The sequence below is a fragment of the Myotis daubentonii genome, chromosome 8 (genome assembly GCF_963259705.1).
Source record: "Myotis daubentonii chromosome 8, mMyoDau2.1, whole genome shotgun sequence".
Taxonomy (NCBI): Eukaryota; Metazoa; Chordata; class Mammalia; order Chiroptera; family Vespertilionidae; genus Myotis; species Myotis daubentonii.
In genome coordinates, this window is record NC_081847.1 from 85,270,551 (window position 1) to 85,295,809 (window position 25,259).

Below are 25,259 nucleotides of genomic sequence, written 5' to 3' on the forward strand. Positions count from 1 at the left end.
CCTAAATCTACTATACTGTGAAAGTATCCATTTTTTAAACCACCATATGAAGAAGACAACTAAAAAGAAATATATCTCTAAAGCTAAAATGCTAAAAGAAATGAAACCAAGATTTAACCGGGAACCTGAGAGTAAGATCATGACTCAAATCTGAACAGTACTTTAAGACAAATGGCAGTTAACCAAATCCTCTTGTGTCTGAACACCTTCTCTGCAAAAATGCAGGAGAGCACATAGTAATTTCTCACACTTGGTTACTAGAGTAAAATCTGAGACTACATGAGCTGGAGTGCTTCCCAGAGCACCTTCTGAATTCAGTTAGGCCTCTCTTAACCGTCCCCCACGGCCATTCCCTTTGACTGACACATTTACTTTGTACCTCTCAGAATATGACGACCTTAGGTGGTTGTTTTATTCCTTTTCTTTTTCTCTTTTGTTTTCTTTCCTTTCTTTACAGGAGTCTGGCATTCCCAATAGGCACAGCAGTGATCCTGCTGGCGTTCTCTCCTGCTCCTGTGTTATTACATTTAATTTGTGTGCTTTTATAACTGTGTACTGACGCCCACAGGCTTTGGAACAATGGGTACCCATTCAATAAATCCAAGAAATAAATGACTTGCTGATTGTAAGTACTTTGAAATCAGTGGACAGAAGGATCTACATAAGTAATATAATAGTGAGGACAGTAGGATGGAAAATTGAAAAGAAAAAAAACAATCTAAAGCTTCTACAAAAGGCTAGAGCACGCTTGCGCGCGCATGTGCGCACACGCGCACACCACACGCACACACACACGTGTGTGCACACACACACACACGCACGCACGCTGCCATCCTTTGTTACACAGCATCCATGCTCCTCTTTTGTACTCAGTTCTCAAAACCTCTTCCTCTATATTTTTTGAGAGGAAAATAACAAACACGCTAAAATACATTACACATGCTTTCAAGGAGTATTTGCTTTGAACCATGGATGGGACGGTGAGTCCGAAGCTTATTATATAATGTGAGAGACGCTCACATATCATGCAATCTAATGGAAATAACTCCAGGGCTGTGATCAGGCCATTTGGAGCTTCCTATGATCTGAGTACGAATACACTTTGACTTCACTTCTATTCACTTGGTTTACTGAGTCTGACTTAATTTAAAATGTGAGAGACATACAGATTTCAAGAAAATTAATCAGAATATTTAGCTACTTGAGGTTTATTATTACAAATTGTTAATTAAGGTACTGATATAAAACTTGCATTTTAAACAAGCTTAACTCATTAGTCCACACGCGAACTTCAGAAAGCTGGGGATGCTACAAAGCAGGAACAGGGACACAGACATATTCAAAAGTAAGAAAGGCTAAATAGAAGATTGAGAATAATTAATTTTATACCTTCTTTTCTAAACTTCAATTTAAAAAATCAAATCCCTGAAAGTATCTTTACATGATTAATCAACTACCTGTCTGTTTATACTATTCAAAAAAAATTCCGATTTTTACATGCACAGATACCACCTCTGTTGGGCCAAAACTAGCGGGTATGTTTTCATCCTCATCTCATCCTCAATTTTCAATCCATAGTTGTTTAGCATTTTTTCCTCTTTAAGGCATGCCCATCTGACACCAGGCACTTGGGGAATCCCCAACTCCCCTGTTACAGCATGTCCTCTTCTACCCAACTTCTCCGAGCTCTGGGCTGATTGATTCTTCTCTTCCTCTCATGCCACTTTCTCTCTCATCATGCTCTCATCAATTGCCATGACTCTGAATATCTTATTCAGGTGGATGGCACCTACCTACATTTCCATTTCCAGTACTTCTCTGAGTTCCAAGCTACTATCATCTCTCACCAGTTTGAATTAAATGGCTTCTCAGTCTCAGCTCTTACCTCTTTAAATCACTTCTCCAGAATACTTTTTCAAAGGTGCATCCGTTGTTCAAAACCCTTCAATAACTATATGCCAAGCTATATGAATAAGATCACAGATCCTTACAATGAATAGCCCACCAGGCCTGACGTAGCCTGACACTGACCTATACCTCCAATCTCATTTAATGCTACTCTTTCCAATACATTTGGCCTGGTTTCCGTTCAAGGAATAAGCAGAGCTCTGTCCTGCCTCAGGGCATTTGCTGTTTAAAACACTCAGTCCCTGCTCTTCCTCTGGCTGACTCTTACTCACCGCCAGGTCTTAGTGAAATGCCACTTTCTCAAGGAGCAATTACCTCATCTCCCTACACCCCCAAATCTAAATTAGAATTCTCACAATTCTCCTGCATTATGTCACAGTTTTCTCTAGACGTATTTATAAGTTTGTATTTATTTGCTTGCTAAAGGATTATTTCCCCTCTACTAACTCTCTGAGGCGAGGTAGAGTCCATGTTTGTTCATTCATCACTGTATGCTCAATGCTCGCAGCAAACATGACGTGAATAAAATCGTGTATTTTGAATGGATGATAGCCTCCTTGAATTTCTGCTGTTTCCCTTTTGTATCTACTGCATTTAATCTTATTTAAAATCTAATAATAAGTAATTAATAAGAGGACTGTTGTGCTTATTTTCAGATATGGAAATTGAAACTAAAAAAAAGATTAAGTAGTCACTTCCATTATATTTCCAGGATCAGTTCTAGAGTATTTCTGTTAGAGGCAGACCTCATTTCTTGAATTAAATCTCTTGTACTTTGTCTATTTGCATCTGATACCTAACAAGTCTTTTTAGGCACAGGATTTTCATGTTACTGAGCATCACTATTCCAATTACCTTTAATTTGCCACATCACCAACTACAGAGCACTCCATCATTCCTCTCAATAGAAAGGTGATAAGGCTCTATTTATAAACAAAGAGTTATATGATGAACCTTCAAAAGTTGAGAGAAAGATGCAATTAATAGTATGTTCTAAAGCCCATAATTAACTCAGAAATAGATTATTCTTATGTTCAGATAAATTCTGCCCAGGAAGATTATATGAAAAATTTTATCTTACCTTCCATTATTGTTATGACAGATATATTTGAATGAATATAATCATACTATGATCATATCCATTATTTAGTGAAAACTTACTATGATCAAGGCATTAACTAAGAAAGTTGTATGTATAATCACTAATATTAAATTCAACTCTACAGATTAGATATCTTCATCTGATAGGTAACTGAAGCTCAGAGAGCTACAATAACTTCTCTAAGGTCACTAAGTATTTACCAACCAAGTTAACCCTGAGTCTAACCTGCAGTGTAAACTGATTCCATTATGCTACTGAGCACTGGAAAGAGACTTTTAATTGGTCTTTCTGAGTTTTTAGGGATGGGAGAATAAAGGACATATTTTCCTATCATTCAGGTGGTAGAAGATGTAGCAGTAGTAACAATAGCCACTAACACTTACATAGAACTTGTTATGTGCAAATATTGCACTAAGTGCTTTCTGTGCATTCTCTCACTTAATTCTCACAACAATCCCATGAGCAAGGCATTATTGCTTTTATCTAAGAAATGAGAAAACCAAAAATCAGAGGGGTCACATGAAAATTAAATCTAGTTTTTCAGATCCCACTGTTCATACTCTTTAACACCACCAACAAAAATTGTAGTTAAAAGAAACATGACATTTTCTTTTTTAAAAAAATATATTTTATTGATTTTTTTGCAGAGAGGAAGGGAGAGAGATAGTTAGAAACATCAATGAGAGAGAAACATTGATCAGCTGCCTCCTGCACACCTCCTACTGGGGATGTGACCGCAACCACAGTACATGCCCTTGACAGGAATCAAACCTGAGACCTTTCGGTCTGCAGGCCGACACTCTATCCACTAAGCCAAACCGGTTAGGGTGACACATGACATTTTCCACCAGTCCAGCGGTGCTAAGTATATTCACACTGTTGTGCAATTTCATTATCCTGCTTTATTTTCCCATGGGAACTTTTAATACTTCATCCATTTACCTGTGCCTGCAATCATTATACATCTCTCTTTATTAGAATGCAAGCTTCATGAGAGCAGAAATTTTTATCTTCAAGGAAGTCTTTACACAGAGAAAAAAGTGCCTGATAAAACAGTAGTTGTTCAGCCCAGCCAGTGTGGCTCAGTGGTTGAGTGTTGACCTATGAACCAGGAGGTCATGGCTCGATTCTTGGTCAGGGCACATGCCCAGGTTCCAGACTCAATCTCCAGTAGGGGGTGTGCAGAAAGCAGCCAGTCAATGATTCTCTCTTATCATTGACATTTCTATCTCTCCCTCTTCTCCCTTCCTCTCTGAAATCAATAAAAATATATTAAAAAACAAAACAGTATTTGCTCACTACTTGTTGGATGAAGAATAAGGCATGTCAAGTGCCATATGGCATGTGTTTAGGCACACATTACTCTTTTTTAACTGGTATTACTGGAGAATGTTGGTAATCATATGGAGCATTCACAATAGATATGGAAACTTCGGACTTGGAGTTGGTAATGAGCTAAAGTACTACTAATAATGAAACAAAAGTTACTCTTGTTCCAATCTGAAGCCACGGACCAGTATGAAAGATAATGCCTGGTTATTAAAGGCTCAGGACTTCTTAGGCTTCAAACATGACCCTTAAAAAGGATAAGTTATTAATTCAATCACTCAACTGATCAACGAGCACTGTCCATTAAAGGAAAAAAAGGTGTTTCAGAGCAACCCAATACCCTCCTGGTGACCTCAGTCAAAATACAAACTGGAAACCAAAGAAAATACCAAGTGAGAAACTAGAGGTGACCCAAATGCACGAAAATAGTTAACCATGCCTGCCCTTCGATTATCAAACAGACATGCTAATTTCATTTCTGTGGTGCCAAGTATATTTTAGTAAAGAAATTTAGTTCTTACATGTCAACTCTCCAAAAATAACTGCTCTGTTGTAATAACAAATCAAGAAAACCAATATACTCCAATCATGGAATAGCCTCGAACAACTGTCAAAGCAAAAACTTACTTGTTCCCAAAGTAGGGTATACCACTTCTCATGACGTCTCACACATCAGAGCTCAAATAACTTATGAATAAATTTGGAAACAAGTTAGGCTTAACTTTATCTATTGTTCATTGAATCTTCTAATACCAGAAATTTAGGTAAACTCATGCTCTCATGATCATATTTTTTTGCATGCATAAGGTGATCTCCAAATATTCTGACATGGATTCTTAAGAATTTTTCAGAGATCCCTGAAATTTCCAGAAAAACAGATAGAGCTGAATTCTCCAATACAATTTGTTTTCAGAAATTAAATCAACTAAGGAAAGAGTTGTATTTCCATTCATACACTGAGTAAGATTACTGTTTTTTGGGGGTCTTATCTGGAGAAACTAAAAGTGCTATTTTAAAAACATTTGCAGCTTTGACTATAATCAACTGTAATAATAAGATACCAGCTCAAAAAATTCTTTTCATTTAAACCTCTTTTGTAATACAGCTTTTTAATAACCCTCATAATAGCCGAATTAAAGGACCCCAACAGAAATCATTCATCCCACATAAAACAAACATTGCCTTTTCTTCTTAGCTTTGTTTTACAAGCTACATTATTTCCAGATGACGCTTGAGGGGACTATGGTTTCAAGAATTAGATGTTTAAATAGACAGCTGCTTTCTATTTGCCATGTAAATCAAGGATATATCAAAGAAAATTCCAAATAGTAGACTTCTTTCCTTCCTATTAGGAACTACAAACTAAGGCAGAATGGGAGAGAGAGGGAGAAACAATCAAAATTTGAGCAAACAGAAAATTAAAACAATGGTTTCTTAAATAACAAAGAATTTGAAAAAAATCTCTGCTTTTTTAAAAAAAATTAGCTCTACACAGTAGCAGGTTAGAATTTTTTTTCCTACAATGAGAATGGGGGGCAGAAGGAAGAAACCGTGATCACTGGTTTTTACAAATTTATCACACACTGCTACTGAATTTAATATGCATGGGTTATTTTTTTCTGTATTCTTTAAACTTCATTTAGAACGTTAATTAATCATTGCCAGATTTCAATGCAAACACATCCTATTTCCTTTTATAAGCCAGAGGAAGCAACATAAAAGTTATTTAAGTATTTTTAATGATAATTTAAAAAAAAAACTCTTTAGAAGAATATTCTGCCATACTCTGTAAGAAGGGACAAGACAAACTTCCTCTTCGGGAATAAAGAAAGGCCAATATTCTTTCCCTCAATTGAGGTGTGCTTTTTAAGAATGAAGGAGTAATAATAATTACTATTATTATTTTAACAAGAGGGGAGTAAGCCCTCCAACTAAAAACTGTCTTCACAAGCATTCTTAGAAACTCTCTGGAATTCCTCGTTCAGAAGCGCATCCAAAGCCACGTTATAATACAATCAAGAAAACCGGTCTTATGTTTAAGTCAGGCCTGGTTTTTAATTAGGAAAAAAAGGGGCAGGGTGGGTGGGGAGCTTGCTCACTTGCCACAGGCTTTATTTATTTGAATTTTGAAATCAATTGTATTAAAGAACAAACTTCCTGGGACCTAATCAATGTGGGGCTTGGGATCTATTTAAGTTCCAAGCAGTTGTGTTCCTTAGGGGTGTTCACCAACCTTATTCACCATATTAGGCTGTCAGTTTGTTTTTTACACTAGTTTCTGCATTATAAAAGAACTAGAAAGACCTTGATTTAAATTTCATGATCCTCCATGGAGAACTGGCTGATTCTAGGGCTGGAGCAGGGGAAATACAAGATGAGTTGGAACATCTTGAGGATCTAATAAAAATAAATTTAAAAAGAGAGAAGGAAGAAAGTGAGGGAGGAATAGAAGAAAAAAAAGATAGGTGCATCTTCAAAGGGCAAAGAACACAACTTGAAAGAGCTTCCAATGGCCCAAGTTGGAATTACGTACCGATGAAACAGTCCTGGCTTATAAAACAGGGAATAAAATTAGTATCCAAGAGTCCACACTGATATAAAAAATAACTGTCTAAGTAAAAACGTTGGGGAGAGGTGCAAGTCTCCTTGCAGAAGACTTCAATTAATAAAAGTAGGAGAAATCCGACAAATAGAAAATCATTAATAAATCAGTAAAATATGCTGCAGGCAAGACTGATCAAAGGATGCTAAAATATGTGGGGAAATGTTTAAAGAGAAACAGGATCTTATTGGCATAATCTCAAAGGTATCTCCCCAAAATATATAGTAGCTCAAAAGGGAAAGCTGGCAAGTTCACAGTGAAGAAACTTGGCAGATGTTACCCTAGTGAGGTGTTCAAGGTAAACACAGGTGAACATCACCAGTAATGCCAACATCATGTATACGATTCACTGAGAAGGGCATATCACCTTTGTAGTATCCTTCCCAACAATGCATACTGTCAGATGAGCCCAAGTTGAGGGACATGGTGCAAAATAACTGACCAGTACTCTTCTAAAGTCTCAAGGTCATGAAGGACAAGGAAAGACTAAGGAGACTTGACAACAAAATGCAATGTGGGATCCTGAATTGGATCCTAGAAAAGAATAAGGGCATTGGTGTCAAAGCTGGCAATATTCAAATGAGATTTGTATTTTAGTTAACAGTATTGTACCAAGGGTAATTTCTTAGTTTTGATAAATGTTCTGTGGTTACATAAGACATTTCTAAAAGAGAAAGGGTATATAAAAATTATTTAAAACTGTTCTGTAAGTCTAAAATTATCTAAAAATAATGAAAGAGGAAGAAAGAAGGGAGGCTAAAGTAAATTGTGTGTATACTTAAAAAAGATTTCAAGATCTATATCTATGAAGAAGAATATTAATGTAAAAACTACAAAGTTCACTCATTTGTGGAATATAGTGAACAACATAAACTGATGAACAAAAACAGATCCAGAGACAGAGAAGCATCGATCCGACCGTCAAATCTCAGAGGGAAGGTAGGGGAGGGTGGGGGTAAGGGGGACAGATCAACCAAAGGACTTGTATGTATGCATATAAGCCTAACCAATGGACACAGACACAAGAGGGGTGAGGGCATGAGTGTGGGGGGATGGGTGGAGGGGCAATGGGGAGGAAAAGGACACATACGTAATACCTTAATCAATAAAGAAAAAAAACTATAAAGTTCTACTTTCTTTACCCTTTAGTCTGACTTCCCACAGGTCACCACTATTTAATGGTTTCCTGTACATTATTCTAGAAAAATTAAATGCATATTTTTAAACAGACATGTACATTAACCTACATACCATAATATGTGCATTTTTAAAAACTGATTTAAGTGTTATATCTTTTCATATAAAGCCATACAGACTGAATTCACTTTTTAAAAAATGGCTGCAGAATATTGTAATGAATGAATATGTACTTTATTCAGTCTCCTATTGATGGGTATTTTACTTGTTCCCATTTTTTTTTTCTTTTTGCTCTCAAACGAGGCTGAAAAATACACATACCTTTGTATAACTGCGTATCTAATTGACTAGGAGTTTCTAAAGTCGAGTCACTCTACAAGAAACATGTTTTTCTTCCTTGAAAATATTAAGTTTTTCAAAGTATAAGATTTATTTTCCTACATTTACCCTCATGCCATAATGCCAGCCAAGCTGATGTCTATCTGCTATTACATTCAACAAATAGTACTTGTTTTTTCTCGTGCTCCAGGTACTACCATTTTTTTTAGACTATTTAAGAAAAAAAAAATTTTTTTTTTTTTTAATTTCAGAGAGGAAGGGAGAGGAAGAAAGAAATAGAAACATCAATGATGAGAGAGAATCATTGATCAGCTGCCTCCTGCATGCCCCCCACTGGGGATTGAACCGAACCCACACCCCGGTCATGTGCCTTTGACTGGAATCGAACCCAGGACCTTTCAGTCCACAGGACAACACTCTATCCACTGAGCCAAACCAGTTAGGGCCAAGTACTACCTTTTTCTTAAATGGCTTCCTCAAGATAAAATTCACATACCATAGACTTCACTGAATTAAGATGTACAATTCAATGGTTTTTAGTGCATTCACAGAGTTGTACAACTACCCCTACAATCTAATTTTAAAACATTTTCATCATCCCCAAAAGAAAACCTGTACCCATTAGCACTCACTCCCCACCCCGAACCATCTACTATTTATCTCTGTAAGATTTGCCTATTGGCCTCTTGTTGCTGGCTTCTTTCACTTAGCATGGTTTCAAGGTTTATCCATTTGAAGCACGCATCATACTTCATTACTGTTAGTATATGTGCTGCTGAGTGAGCATATTTCATTCCTTTTTATTGTTGAATAATATTCCATTGTATGGATGTACCACCTTTTATTTATCCACAGACCAGTGTAGACATTTGGGGTGTTGCCATTTGGGGGCTATTATGAAAAACGGTGCTATGAACACACAATTTTTGCATGGACATTATGTTCTCAATTCCTTAGGGGTATTTATGACCATATGCTGAGTCATATGGTTATTCTCTGTTTAGTCTTTTGAGAAACTGCAAATTGTTTTCCAAAGCAGCTGCATAATTTTACATTCTCACCAGCAGTTATATGAGGATTCTAATGTCTCCACAGACTCACGTGGGATTCTCTGCCTTTCTGATTACTTACTGTCATCCCAGTGGGCGGGAACTTCGCTATGGTTTTGGTTTGCGTTTCCCTGATGGCTGATGATGTTGAGCACCTTCTGATGTACTTACTGTCACTTGTATGTCATCTTCGGAGAAATGTCTATTCAGGCCCTTTGCCCATGTTTTAATGTAGTGAAGCTTTACTGCCGCTTTGCATCACAGTTCACCATGCCCAGTTTGCCTTCCATGAGATGATTTTAAGACCTCAGGATCTCCCTCCCGCTGGATTTCCCGCATCTAGATAGCAGATGATGAGGGGAAGGGAAGTGTGGAAGATGGTGCAGTGGTTACAGCACTTCCACCTACATTCCCCCACTGAGAGCTAGTCAGACATTCCCCTTTGCCCCCCCCCCCCCCCCCCCCCCCGTCAAGATGCAAGGGTGTTGGAAAATGTTGCTTAGCTTTGTAATAAGGAAAGGAAATGGGCTTTTCTGATTCTGGCTCTTGCTCGTTCTGGCTTGTGCCTTTGCATTTTATTGCTTGGAATGAAATGGGAGAGTGTGTCCTAAGGAAAGATTAAAAAATCCTTTGATGATCAAAGGGCAATAAATACAATTTGGTCCCGTATGGTTCCACCTAGAATACAAGTTAGATTCTTCTAATCTCATGTGGTTGCTAAGGTGATGGTTAGAAATTAGGAAAACAAAGCTTATATGACATTGTGACAATATTCATAATTAAAAACCATGCTTATAGTTTAATAAGCAAGTAGGACTCATTTATTATTTTCCTTTTATTTTCTATATTGAGGTTCTATTGTATATGACGAGTTTTGAAAAAAAATGTTGAGTCTTCTTTAACAATCCTCTGTCCCTTTAGTCACTGAATTAAATTTTATGAAACCCTGATATAAAGACACTGAAGCTTAGCCAAGTCAACTGAACTTCACTTGCTTCCTAAACACCTTTACTGCCCCATCGAGCCTGCAGAGCCAGCCATCACTCTCTGCAGTGGGCACTCTCTCGCCCCACAGAGGACCTGAGTGCAATTAGTATTTCCCTTAAGCAGCCAGGGCATTTCCTTCTTATCTACAACTTGGTGGAAGGCTTGAGGTTTCCCCTGACACATTCAAGCAAACATGGTTGTACTAGAGTAATAATACTAATGTTTTTGTAACTGTTATTTGCTTTCTATGTTGTTACTCAATTGGCTTGTGAATTATACAGTATAATGAGAATAAACATTTTCTTAATAAACTCAGAAACCTCTAGGTAGACTGAAAGTACTCTATGTACTACAGTGAGAAGAAAAACACATCCTTATTTTAAGCACTTATTCAAAATCTGTGCTAATATAGTTTATCCAATCCTGGTGTAGAAAGTATACATCAGGGAACCCACTGCTGCTTTAGACCCTTTCATTTTTCCATTTTATCACCAGGACACAGAATTTCATGTGGTTGTTGGTTGGCAAAGACACTTAAGTAAAATTTCTGGGGAAGAAGAGGGAGGAACATGTTTTATCTCCCAGTTAATGACCAATTTAAAAGAGACTGACAATGAAAACATGGTTTCAAAGGTGTAAAACACTTATTCATAGTGTTTGAGCAATGGGAATGGTGAATAAAAACACACACTGAGTTATCACAAAAGAAAACATATGGCAGCGCTTACTTTTAAGGTTGCTGTTTTCTTCAATCACCTTCAGATCAGTGGCAGGAGGAGTGACTCAGCTATCATCACTAGTACTGAATCAGTGGTACCCACCCTCTTTAATTAACTTGGAGGAAAGGCAGCAAATTCAAGTTCATATTAAAATTAGGATTGTTAATGACAGATTCCAAATGGAATTTTCCCAGTATTTCCAGGAAGCAGATGCTTTAAGAAATTCATGTTTACTTAGTGAAAATTTCATGCAAGAAGAAAATAGTCAGTGACTTTAAAAACTGTGATGTTCAATAGGAGAATTCATATGTCTATAGTTCAACATCCCTTCGTTGCACCATCACCTCCATAACTGGCAAGTACTATGAAATATAACCCATTTTCTCAAAGAAATATCATTTTATGGATTCTTATTCGAGGAGAATGCTGCTAGGGCAATCTCAAGAGTGTATCCATTTTTTTGTGTGGAATAACAACAGAGAAATATTACATAAATCAAATGATAATTGTACAAAACATTTCTAGATGAACCAAATTCAAACTCCTAATAAACACAATCCCCACTGCCACTCTGACCTTTATGGGTTTCCAAGCAGCCATTAAGAAGAAACAGTTTTCTTATAACAAGTCATGGCAAGGATAGAAGTAAGTGAGCTATTATACTTATTTCTTAAAAGTTGAGAATATTCAACCAACAGGAAAATCTTAAAAGATAAATGTTTTGTGTGTGAGAGAGAAGTACTTTGGAATTATAATCTTAATACCTTAATGGGATGACAGATCCTATCTCACACACACACACACACACACACACACACAAAATAAATAAATAAATGAGAAGAAAAATAGCCCCAGTCAGGCTGTGGCTGCACACAGCTATCTCTGCTTATCAGCGACTGCTATCCGGACTGGGTGCTGTTCCCACAGTCTCGTATCAGCACAACCATTCAGAAATGAAACAAACCACAGGAAACAAGCAAAACAACTCTCTGGCTGTCTGGTATGCATCGCCACTTCAAAATCAGAATCTAAAAATTCTCTCATAAAGTTTCTAAATATCAACCCATTAGGTTGTTGTCTGGGGATTCAGAGAGGTCCTATTAGATAGAGCTTGATGAACTACTTCTGTGGTTTATGACAAGATAATTTTTAGCATCCTCCACTACGCCATGTTCCAAAATACAAGAAATGTCACAGATAGTGGCACTGCCCTATCTGTGAACTCATAATGCATCCTCCTTCCTATTACCATATAACGATTCCATCCTCGCCCTCAAGGACGAGGTCAGGTGGTATCATGTTCTTCATCTCTAAAGTGGAAGACCAAGGCAGATGTTCCTGCTGTTCTCTGCTGACATGGCTGACAGGACTAGAGCAGCACCTGACCTGGGCAGAGCCAATCAGAGTCTCTTTCCCAGGACTTTGAAGACTCTGGTCAGTGGACACACACAAAGACATGTTATGGCTCAGGAGGTGGAAGAGTGCCGGGGTTCTTGTCCCAGCATCAAGAAGGGTTCAGGAATGTGGAGAAGGCTGTGCGTAGATGACATAGGAATCCAGAGACTATAAAGAGTCCGGAGACGAGATATAATTTTGAAAGGCATTGGGGGTCAGAGGAGCTTAGCTAAAGGAGCTAAGATCTAAGGTCCTAAAGGTCTTAGGTTCTCTCCTTCCCGAGGACCCCATACTTTTTATTAACACAACTTGTCCTGAGGCGAGGCAGAGATATACACTTCAAAGGGTGAGTGTTTGGTACAGAGTCCATTGTCAGAATGCGGGGAATTAGCCTACGGCTGTTCAGGTGTTTGGCCAGTAGGAGGCAATAACATGTAGATTAAGATGCCCTTTAGCTGTCTGGCAGCAGCAATCAGTTTCCTATTCAGGTTTGGGGAAATGCCTTTAGCCATTCCCAACAGGTGACTACATGTGTGACTCAACCCTGTTGAGTCCCCAAGTCTCATCAACCTTTTGATGAAACTCTTGAAATGATGACATGCTGGAACTGGTCTCCGGCAGAAGAGGAAGGGTTGGGGTTGCTATTTCAGTCAGCAAATGGAGAGGCCTAGCCTGGAGTGAGCAGAAGAATAAAAGTGAAGCAAAAAGCAGCAGAGAACAGAAACGAAATGACCGCAGAAAGACAGTATATTCTTGAATCCAACAGCTTTTCAGGTTCTCATTCTCTATGAAATCCATGTTTAGTGAGAAACCTTTGCATACTTCCTATAAAAACCCTCCTTTTATTTTCTGTAATTCATTTGAGAGGGTTTCTTGATTAATGTAATAAGAGTTCTACTTATGAAAAACCATTGGTTTAGGTTGACTTTCCTCAACCGTTTGTTAGTAATCATTAAAATTGTTTCCCTTGACTTAAGATTTCACTCCTTTATTTGTGCATTCGAGATTTCACTGGCAGATCTTGAGAAGAGAGAGGTCCTGTTATTTATACATTTAGCCATGAAAGGAAAGCTTTTTATTGACAAAGTAAAGGTAACTACTTACATAATCTGGTAGAGGAACATCATTGGAACTTAGCGAGCCTCTCAAGGACTGTGTAGCTTGTTCCAGAACTTTGTTGTGTTTTTTAGACAGCAAGGAGAACAAACTGAAAAAAATAAAACAGAGACTCCAATTATATTAAAACAACCAAATATCTCCTTTGCTAGGTTTTACATGGAATTATATAGTTCCACAGAATGTCAATCATTCTAAAACACACTTGTAAGGATTCTTTTTTTCATGCTTGTGTTAATAGCAGGATTAACAATACTATTGATAGAACAAAAATTAAGTGAGAAGAATGTTTAAAGTATAAGGGTTCTAAAGTATAAAAAAAATGACAAGTTAAAATTATATTTCAAACATGGAAGAAATTTTCATAAGATTACTATAGTGGGAAAAACAGTAGACAAACATTTAGAAAACCTGGGTTATGAAATGACTCTATGAGTAACTCACGGTGTAATTTATTACAAGTTACATGAACTTGTTTTATCTCAATTTTCTCATCTTTCAATTAACTGTGTTGGATTAGATTATTTCTTTAATATAATAGAGTCTATGGTTTAATTTTATAGCTTTATATTTTTATTTCTCAAAAAGAATAACCTTAAATATGCACATTATAAGATTTCTGCCTCTGACAATGATGAACTACCTGGTACTGAATAACTCTCTGGTCGTAAACAACTAAGAAACTGGACAACATATATGAAATAACTGTTTTCAGATGTTGTACATCTGAAGTGCAAGATTCTGACCCTAAAAGAAGAGAGACCTATATATGGTGAGTTTCTGCCTAGAGGAACATTCCAGACTGTAGTTCAGAATAGTAGGACCCAAATAGTACACTCAATAATATTGTGCTGAGCTGATAAGACAGATATATGAATTTGAGGCTGCTGCGGCAGCTGGAATTTGCAGGGCAAATTATTGGATGGGAGAGAAATACAAGAGAAAGGTCCAGAAATCTGCCAAAGGCTCTTCCTTAGTGTTTGCTAAATACTAAGCTGTATAGTACAGAGAAAACCCCCCACAAGGTGTGGCGGTTAAACAACTACCCAGGAACTGAAACCTGCACAGAGATTTTTGGAAGTCCCAAAAGACTGAGGGATACTTGAGTTCCCACCAGCCAGAGTGGATAAAACTAACTGAACATGGGCATTCAGTTGAATTCTCAGAAAGACCATACTTTAGAAGCAGAGTATATCTAACCCAGAGTAATAATTACTGTATTCTAAAATTTACCCTAACAAATCTAAAAAGATCAATTTTCAAAGGATAAAGCTAATTTACATTAAATATAAATGGCTAAACACTCCAATGAGATGGCAGAGATTGTCAAACTGGATAATAAGCAAGACCTAATTACATGCTGTTTACAAGAGTAACAGTTGTAAATTTAAAGATACAGATAAGTTAACATTAAAACAATATAAAAATGATATAAACACTAGACATAAGAAAGCTGGAGTGGTTCTATTAATATTAGACATGGTAGGTTTCAGGACAAGAATATTATTACTAGAGATAGAAAGATTTTATAATGATAAAAAAGCCAATTCACCAAGAAGACAAAACAATCCTGAATGCTTCAAGTATACATAACTATGTGCTTATGATATTAAATCTACTATAGCTAATGAGTAAAGAGTTCCTCGTTGGGCTAGATGACAACTTAAAAATATAGGCAATTCTGATTCCATGTATTTTTCCATATAAATTTGAGGTATAATTTGTAGTTTTTTTTTAAATGTCAAAAACATTACTCTAGTATGTCTTAGTGATATCCTGCTAATAAAATGTTACTTTGAATATCTTTTTAGGAAAATCCCTAACTATTTAAGATGGTTTAAATGGGATATTCACTGAAGACAAGGTTACCGGGCATTCTTTCTAGATTAAGTTTTAACATTATCAAGAAAAAATTCTTTAAACACTGATTGGTAATGCTGGATGTTATACAAAGCAAATTAACAGAGGCAAGAAACTTCTCTAAATCTATACCTAAATACAGTTAGAAGAAAAATAATTAAGTGAAATAATTACTGAATGAATAAGTGTGAAATCGTATACTGATTAAAACTAAGTATATGTCTAAGAGACAGATTTCTTTGAAATGGAATAGTCTAGCAAAGTTTCATGAAGGCATTAGATCTTAAATAGAATCTTGAAGGAAAAAGATTTGTGCAAGAGAAAAGGCATTTCTAAATAGAAGGCAAAGCACAGAGGCAAACTGGAAAGTAAGAAGAGTGGGATGAGAATGCTATCTAAAGAAGTGGGAAACAAGATTCAACCAATTAGGGTATGTGCATTTTTTGCAATCATTTTATTTTTCTGGGTCTTCTCCATTTGAAGTTAGTCTTGCTTTGCTTTGTTTTTCCTTTTTGGAGTTAAAAGTAAATACTGTACTTTCTACTCAAGCCCGTTCCTATGACCCATTGGTAACCACTGGTAATGTTAGCAGTTTATTGTATATGATTCTAGAAATGTTATATGCATCAAGAATAAATGAATACAGACCATTTACATCCATCTTTTTATTCCACAAAATATAAACTGTTTTGTACCTGCACTTTTTCTACTTAACAATATATTCCTTAATTCAGTCAACAAACAATTATTTAGTGCGAGTTACTTGATATAAAATATGGATATACCATAATTTGACCTGTCCACTATCAATCAGTATAATGTTCCCAGTTTTTTGTATTACAAATAGCACTGCAATGAATGCCCTTGTACACAATTTTTAGTATACTAGAGGGAAGAGACTATTCCTTGAAGTAAAACTGCTGATTAAAAGAATTACTGAACATAATACTGAAGTGCATTCGGGGGTATATATTTTTTAATGTACAAATTATTTTAAAGGTGATGGAAGTAAAAAGGTAAAAGTAAATTAGGACAGTGTATGATGCAAATTTACATGGAAATGTATAAAGAGGGAAATCAGTAAGAGTCTTCTAATTGGTTTCAATACATTTCTTGGAATAAATGAAATTTCAGAAGTTTTTGAGACAAATAACTTTGGTGGTCAGTTGTAGCATAGTATTTGGCAAGACTCAGGCATAAATGGACGCCCAAACAAAAAAAGGAAAGCAATAAATATAGCTGGAATTGAATTTCTCCTGGTTAATGTAACTAAATAAGGAAGACATAGAAGGAAAACTGAAAGATGACTAACTTTAAAAACAATGTTACAGTAATTATGATGAGTGAAAATATTTTAAAAATAACGGCTAAAATACACTTGTCAATGTATGACCTGGTAGTTATAACAAAAACACAAGTGAGTGAAAAAAGAGAATCTATCATTAAGCTTAAAGACAATTTTATTTTTCACAGTCATTCATGCAAATTTTTTGTTTTTAACTTTAAAGTAATTCAGTGGGAAAATATCTAATAAGTAAAAGGATTATTAAACATATTTTTCTAATTTTGACTAAATTTGGTCAGAAATGCTATTTAGTAAGAATGACCTAAGTAAATTAAAACCTTGGTAATTTAATTTATCTCAAAAGAAAAACTATCGCTAATTTTGAGTTACTTTTCATACATCTTTCACGGGTAATACTTTTTAGAAAACCCAACAAACTAAATATGCCTCCTTTCCCATGTCTAAAGACATAAACCCAGACCACAGAGAAAGATTTCCTAGCATGAAGTGGTTATCAATGCCCAAGAGAGAGCTGTGAATTCAACTCTAGGTCTTATTAACCTGATTTAACACAACTCTACACAAGCTAAGTTATAACCTTCCTCGGCTAAAACTCCTACATAATAAAATCAACGAAGAAGGGGAAACCAGGATGGAAATATATGGAAATGGGGAACATTTAATAGTGAACCCCCCCCAAACAAGAAAAGGGTTTTGAGATCGAAGTAGGAGCAAAGTCAGCATTCCGCTAATGTTTAGTACAATTGTCCAAGCGCATGGCAACATCCCTGCAGCCTCCAGAAATGGATGCAAACATGCACCAAGTCTTGTACTTACAAAACTTGTGCGTCTGCAATAGCAAGATGTCTTGGCTGAAATACTTTCAAAGCATTTTTTTAAGATAGTGCTTTCATAAAACATACTTTTGTTATCTGGAAAATATGTGGAACTCCGTAATTCCCAGGGATGCTAAATAAATGAGGTATCACTTAAATAGGACTTTAAAAGCCTGTAATATTTGAAGCTACAGTCCCTTTTAGTTCTGAGCTAAGTCCAAACAACAGAGTTTACTACAGTATCAGCCAGAATATTTCTGATATGATAAAATTACAAATGTTTTTAAATTAAAATATATTTAACAATACAGAACATAAACCATAGTGTTCCCCAGGAATAACCATTTTAAAATGTCTTTTTAGAACACAGCTCTATTTAACTACCAATAATTACAGAGGTAAAATTTTATCAGTAGTTGTAAAAATGTCACAATTTCAGGACAAAATTATAGCTCAAATCAAGTTGGGGATAACTTGATAAGAAATAATCTCCTGTTTTTAAACAACTGTGGTTAATGTTTAACCACATATGACTCCCCAATTTTCCTAAGATCCAGGCATAAATTCATGCTTTGTGCTCCCTCTGCTGGCTCTAAGCTATTTTTTGTACAAGGCAATCCTATTACAAATGCACTGAAAGGCACTTGTTCATTACATTTGGGATCTTAAAGATGTATTCCAGCCCTCCACTTTCAGCGTTGAGGAAAAGCAAGACAACTAAGGTGATGCTGAGTGCTGACAGGTAGAATAATCCTCATCTTTTGACTCCTAATCCAGTGCTCCTTCCATTCCATTAGCACCTCAATATCTTCAAGTACAAAACTACTGTTGAACTATAGCTTGCTACCTGCAGTTACTTAAAGTCTGAAGCTTGGTAGCTCTGAGCCACACACAGGTTTTTCACTGAACTGTCATTACAACTGGTAAGGACACCTGACCAATATTCAGTGCAGACTTATTAGGCTCAGAGAGTATCCATGATTCTGTCTCTTGGACGGCGCCCAATTAAAATAACCTATTGTAAAATTCCCAGACACACTGAATACTTAAATTTCTCCTAATGTGCTTCTATCATTTGTTTACAAATCATATGCCACAAAATTCGCCTTGGAATATACAGCTGCCACACAATATGTCTTCATGTCAGTAAAAACCGTAGTCATCTTGTTGATGATGGTTAAGAGGAGGATGACAGAACCATAGAGCGTGCCTATTACATCCCAAGTACAGGGTTAGGCCTTTACAGAATTACTGTCAAGGGGAATTTGTAAGTAGCATTTCTAGCCATAGTTTACAGAGAAGGAAACGAAGGGAAAGTAGCTTGTTCAAGGTCTATCTGACATCAAAGTGTCTACCATTTAAGCTGTTCCTAACCGCTTTGATATTTTGCTCATTCTTCAACAAGCAAAGAGGGAAGCAGTAAAAGGTGCTCTCTTACCACGAGCACCATCATCCCCACCTCTCACAAAAAAAGAAAGCTTTCGGCAAAGGATACTTTATTACAAACATGGATCTGTTTAATTTCTTTTAAAAGTTAAGCTAAAGTGGGAAGGGTTAACAATACTTTCCTTACTTTTCGAAGAGTAAGGTACACGACCTATACTACACATATGCATTAACCCACAGCATGTTAGTATTTAACCAGTTAACTGCCACGCATCCAAAACGGAAACCATCCCCACACGCCACGATTATTTTGAATTTTAATATTAAAAATCCGCCACCTGCAGCTATGGATGCTTTATGGCATACAAAGGGCTAATTCCAATGGACTTTTATGTAATAACTGTATTTAATTATTTGTCAAGTAGTCTGTGTGCGGAAACCTGAAAACACTAGCTCCAGCCTGATAACAATACTATTTACATAGACACAAACAGTCTGGGATGAAAGAATCTAATCTGTTCAGACCAAAAGTAAATATTTATTAGCTAGGATATACAAGTCTGTCTTTGTGAGGAAGAGACATTTGTTTCTTGATGAAAGATACAACTTGTTATCTAAATCATGGATAATTTTTATTCAAAGTGGAGTTTAAATTCTGTGTTCCTTCTGAAAACAGAAAACCAAAAGCATCAGTGCCTATCTCTGTTCTCTGGTAGCAATGATTTGTTATTCTTATGGAAGGGAATCATGTTCACGTATTTACATAGAAAATAGTGTTAAAATGAACATATTCCTCAATTGCTTATAGGTAACTTATTTGGGCAGCATAGACAACAAATGTCAACATTTTAGAAAAGAGAGAGTAGCCTAGATTAAATCCAGTCTTAAGCAATTTAGGAGAAAGTGACGAATGAATTGATTCTTTAACCTTGCATAATTTAAATAATGTGACCAACTCGTAGCCCAGGGCTCTATAGCTGGCATCATATAATATTTATGGACATTAATAATTTTTTCAACTGAAATGACAGGTAAAAATAACTTCCTTTTTAATATTATGAAGAAAGGAATTTCGGGTAATGCAGACACACTTGTGCTTAAACACTAGTCCTCCACTAACCACCTGAGGGAACCTGGGCGCTTCACTTCTCTGAGACTGTTTCCTTGGTGATGATGACAGCGACAGCTGCTAAATAAAGAGCTGCTGTAATAATTAAATGAGAAAATGAATGTAAACACTCTTAATAGGAAGACTAAGGAAAAGGCCACTGGTCAGTTCCAATTAATTATTGGCATGTAGGAATATGGGCTCTAGGTTACCAGCTATCCCAACTCCGAAATGGTTATATGTTAGCAACAAATTCAGACTTTTTAGCAATACTGTGCAAACAATACTCAGCTCCTCTCTGGGCTGAGTCTGGACCACCAGCTGCCAGTACATAGTTTCTATCTGGGAGACTCAGTGGAAACGCCACATGTCATGAAGCTGAGCAAAGCATCTGGAGTCAAGGTGTGGGGATTAGATGGATGTTCAAGAAGAGAGGTGCTCTGGCAGGAAAACACAGAAGTGGTAGTTCAGATGATTTCAGCTCATGGAAAATTGTGTTTCTCTGGCACACCATGGTTTTGAGATAGCCCAGTACTGTATTTATGGTCCAATTTAAAAATCTTTGATTTTTATGTAAATGCCTTTCAATTTAATCCCTGATTCCCCAGGAAGGAGAATATGTTATTCCCTGTCCTATCAGAGACAGACCAGTTGGTTTATAATAGAATCCAGAGCCTCCATAATAACTCACATGTCTGGGATATAATAAAAAATTACTCAACACACAATCTTGGTTAGAGGTGTACTGACTTTATTGATCTTGGGGAATGAACTTTTGGTTTTATTGATATTCTTCTACTGCTCTTCTGTTTTCTATATCACCAACTTCTGCTCTATACTCTTGTCTTTAGTCTTCTTATTTTGGTTTCATTTGCTCTTCATTTTCTAGTTTCTTAAGGAAGAAGCTGAGATAATTGATTTGAGGCCTTTCTTCTTTTCCAATATAGGAATTTCAGGCTATAAATTTCCCCCTAAATACTGCTTTAGTGGCATCCCACATCCTTTGATCTGTTGTATTTTCATTTAGTCTTTGTAAAACTGTATTTTATTTGCACAATTAGTCTCTTGTAGATAAATGCCAATCATTCCTACTCTACTAAAACATTATTCTTCATTACAGAAAGCAACATATTAGGTATTCTGCACTTTTTCAGATAATGTTATAACACCTTCAGGGAAAACAAACACCACAAAGCAGTCTTAATTTCTAGTTCAAGTCTACCACGCTCGATTTTACTTGACACATTATCCACAATGATCACTTCCTGAACACACCGTGCCTTTGCTCATGCTAACCTCCTGGCCTAAACATCTCTTTCCTACATAAATCTGCCTAGTAAATTTTTACTCACCCTTCAAAATTAGAGAAAACATTGACCACATTTTTCTAGTTAGTTGTATCCATGCTTACTTCCCTCACTAAAATACTAATTTCTTGAGCATGGAATAATTTACTTTGGCCTCCTCGGTACTTAGCATGTATCTGTGTGTTTAAAAGGCCCTCAAAAAATGTTTGTTTAATTGAACTAAATTGACAAGCAGAAATGATTTGGGATGCAGTGTGTTATGGAATGAATGTGTGTGGACCTCCAAAATTCATATGGTAAAGCTCTTAATCTCTAGTGTGGCTGGATGTCGAGTAAGGAAGAAAGGAAGGCTAAATGAAGTCAAAAGGGTGGGGCCTTGATCCAATAGGATTACTGTCCTTGTAAGAGGCACCAAAGAGCTCCTCCTCTCTCTCCAGGAACATATAAGAGATCACATGAGCACACAGCAAGAAGACAGCTGCTGCAACCCAAAAGGAGAGCCCTTGCTGGACAACAATCCTGCCGGCACCTTCGTCTTGAACTCCCAGCCTCCAGAACTGCGAGAAAATAAATCTCTGTTGTTTACACCACCCAGTCTATGGCATTTTGTTATGGCAGCTCAAAATGTCTAATACACATAAGGATGTGGTTAAGATGAGGTAGTTCCTCTTTCCCAACTAGAAGGCAGGTTAGGGTTCTTGGGCCTCCAGAACCAACAGTACAAACGTTCTCTTCCGCTGAAAAAAATATATATATTTGCCTTTTCTCCAGAAGGCTGTACTTGAAGCAGTATGGCCATTTTGATCTTAGCCATGGCCACCGTAACTCACTTCAGACCAAGAATATTCAACATTTCATAACCCCTTTTATAAGCAAATCAATTCTAAAAGAAAGCTCAGTTCCCTGACGCCTGGGTCAGTGAGGCATTAGAGAAGCACAAAGTTTCTTTTGCTTTTTAAATACATTTTTATTGATTTTCGAGAGGAAGGGAAAGGGAGAAAGCGATAGAAACATCAATGATGAGAGAGAATCATTGACTGGCTGCCTCCTGTACGCCCCGCCCCCACTGGGGATGGAGCCCACAACCCGGGCATGTGCCCTGACAGGGAATCTAACCGTGACCTCCTGGTTCCTGAGTCGACACTCAGCCACTGAGCCAAGCAAGTAAAGCAAGAAGCACAAATTTTTATTTCATTATAGGAGTAAGGTTGATAGTTACTCCAATAATGTATTATCTTATAGCTATGGAGAACTATCACAGTACTTCTAAAATAACTGTCATTTATTAAAATAAAGATAAAGAAAAATGAAGAGTGCTGGAGAGTGGTTCTGATTTTGGATGGGACAGTAGGAGACAGCTTCACTGAGGAGGTGACATTTAAGCAAAGACCTAAAAAAAGTGAGGATGCGAGTTGTGCAGGTATCTGGGAAAGAGTATTCTAGAAAAAAGAAATAATAAGTACAAGTGGACCAAAGAAAAGCTTGTTCAACTTGAATTATCAACAACAATGTCATGCATCTCTTTAAATGATTATCTAAAACTTGAAAGATCTAAATCATATCATTATTTTTATTTGGGCAAGACCCCCACGCCCACTCCTAGAGAAAAAGTAAGTTTCAGCTTTTTTACTTAAAACAGAAAATTAAATGATTACTCTTCAGCCATCAATCTGCGCAGAACAGAAACTGGATTTGAATAACATAATGCTGCTGAAAACATCTTTTAAGACTGACTAGACTGCAAAATGAGAATTACTATATTCAATAATTCAACAATATAACTGCGAAACCTATCTACTTCTGCAAAGTGAGAACTGGTAGATGGAAAGTGAGATGTGAACTGTGTCATATTAAAGCTGGAACGGAAAATAATTTGCTAAACTTATTTCCTTCAGACTGAATTATCACTACAAATAAAAGGCAAAAAGCTGCCAGGAACGCCAGAAAAATTAAAGTACTTATTACTTTAATTTAAATTGAAAACATGCTAACCACCAATAAATAAAGTAATTGTAGTAATCATGGGAAAAATAATAATAGCAGAATTTGGGTACTCAGTATGTGACATTAGCACTGTGTTAAGTGTTATCTTATCATACGTTATCTCATTTAAACCTGGCCTCAACCCAGAGGCAGGATTCCCTATTATCGCCACCTTACTTGCTAAAGACCACCAGCTTCTCAGTGGGAAACTAGCACTCAAGCCTAGGCAGCCTGTCTCCACACCGAAGCACCAGGCCACTCTGCCATGAAAACACCAACATCTGTAAGTCAACCTTAGTGACGAGTCCCACTAGTCCTGGCCAGAATCTGACACTTAAATATAATTTTATTAACCAATGTCACCCCAATAAATTCAATTAAAAAAAAAGAATGTTAAAAAATATTACAAAGCCCGGCTGGCATGGCTCAGTGGTTGAGCGTCGACCTAGGAAGCAGGAGGTCACGGTTTGATACCTGGTCAGGGCACATGTCTGAGTTGTGGGCTCAATCCCCAGTGTGGATCGTGGAAGAGGCAACCAATCAATGTTTCTCTCTCATTGTTGATGTTTCTATCTCTCACTCCCTCTCTGAAATCAATAAAAATGTATTTTAAAAAACATTATGTATCGCTTTAAAAACTCAGGATTTTAATTTTCCTTCTTTATGATATGCTAATGAGATCCAAATAATCCTATACTAATAAAAGAGAAAAATGGTAATTGGCGTACAACCGATACCTTTTTCATTGGCTAATCAGCGAGATATGCAAATTAACTGTCAGCCAAGATGGCGGCTGGCAGCCACGCAGCTGAGAATAGGAGGCTTGGTTGCCCCAGCGATGGAGAAAGTCAAGGATCCCCGCAGCTGCAGGGCTCTGAGCTCCTGAAGCAACAACTCCAAAAGATACAATGTTTCAATTATAGAAGCTAAAAGATGGCGGTTAATTTGCATACTCAGGCTCCAAGCAGAGCGAAGCCAAACAGCCCTGAAGCAGCAGGGCAGAGAGGCCTCAGGGCCTGGGATCAGCAGAGCCGAGAGGCCTCCCGGCCCCGGTGATCAGCGGATCCGAGAGGCCTCCCGGCCCCGGTGATCAGCGGAGCCGAGAGGCCTCCCGGCCCCGGTGATCAGCGGAGCCGAGAGGCCTCCCGCCCCGGTGATCAGCGGAGCCGAGAGGCCTCCGGGCCCCGGTGATCAGCGGAGCCGAGAGGCCTCCCGGCCCCTGTGATCAGCGGAGTCCAGAGGCCTCCCGGCCCCGGTGATCAGCGGAGCCGAGAGGCCTCCCGGCCCCGGTGATCAGCGGAGTCGGAGGCCCCGCGATCAGCGGAGCCGAGAGGCCTCCCGGCCCCTGTGATCAGCGGAGTCCAGAGGCCTCCCGGCCCCGGTGATCAGCGGAGCCGAGAGGCCTCCCGGCCCCGGTGATCAGCGGAGTCGGAGGCCCCGCGATCAGCGGAGCCGAGAGGCCTCCCGGCCCCTGTGATCAGCGGAGTCCAGAGGCCTCCCGGCCCGGTGATCAGCGGAGCCGAGAGGCCTCCCAGCCCCGGTGATCAGCGGAGTCGGAGGCCCCGCGATCAGCGGAGCCGAGAGGCCTCCCGGCCCCGGTGATCAGCGGAGCCGAGAGGCCTCCCGGCCCCGGTGATCAGCGGAGCCGAGAGGCCTCCCGGCCCCGGTGATCAGCGGAGCCGAGAGGCCTCCCGGCCCCGGTGATCAGCGGAGCCGAGAGGCCTCCTGGCCCGGTGATCAGCCGAGAGGCCTCCCAGCCCCAGTGATCAGCGGAGTCCAGAGGCCTCCCGGCCCCGTGATCAGCGGAGCAG

General features: G+C 38.0%; 1 protein-coding gene across 9 annotated transcripts in view; it reads right to left on the reverse strand.

Annotated features, from left to right (window-relative positions):
* The window catches only part of DYM (dymeclin), a 259,645-nt gene that overhangs the window by 62,380 nt on the left and 172,006 nt on the right, over nucleotides 1-25,259 (reverse strand). For all 9 annotated transcript variants that reach the window (XM_059707262.1, XM_059707264.1, XM_059707261.1 and 6 more), the window contains one exon: nucleotides 13,672-13,774. In XM_059707262.1, the coding sequence (XP_059563245.1) occupies nucleotides 13,672-13,774 (103 nt within the window). The remainder of the gene's footprint in view (nucleotides 1-13,671; nucleotides 13,775-25,259) is intronic.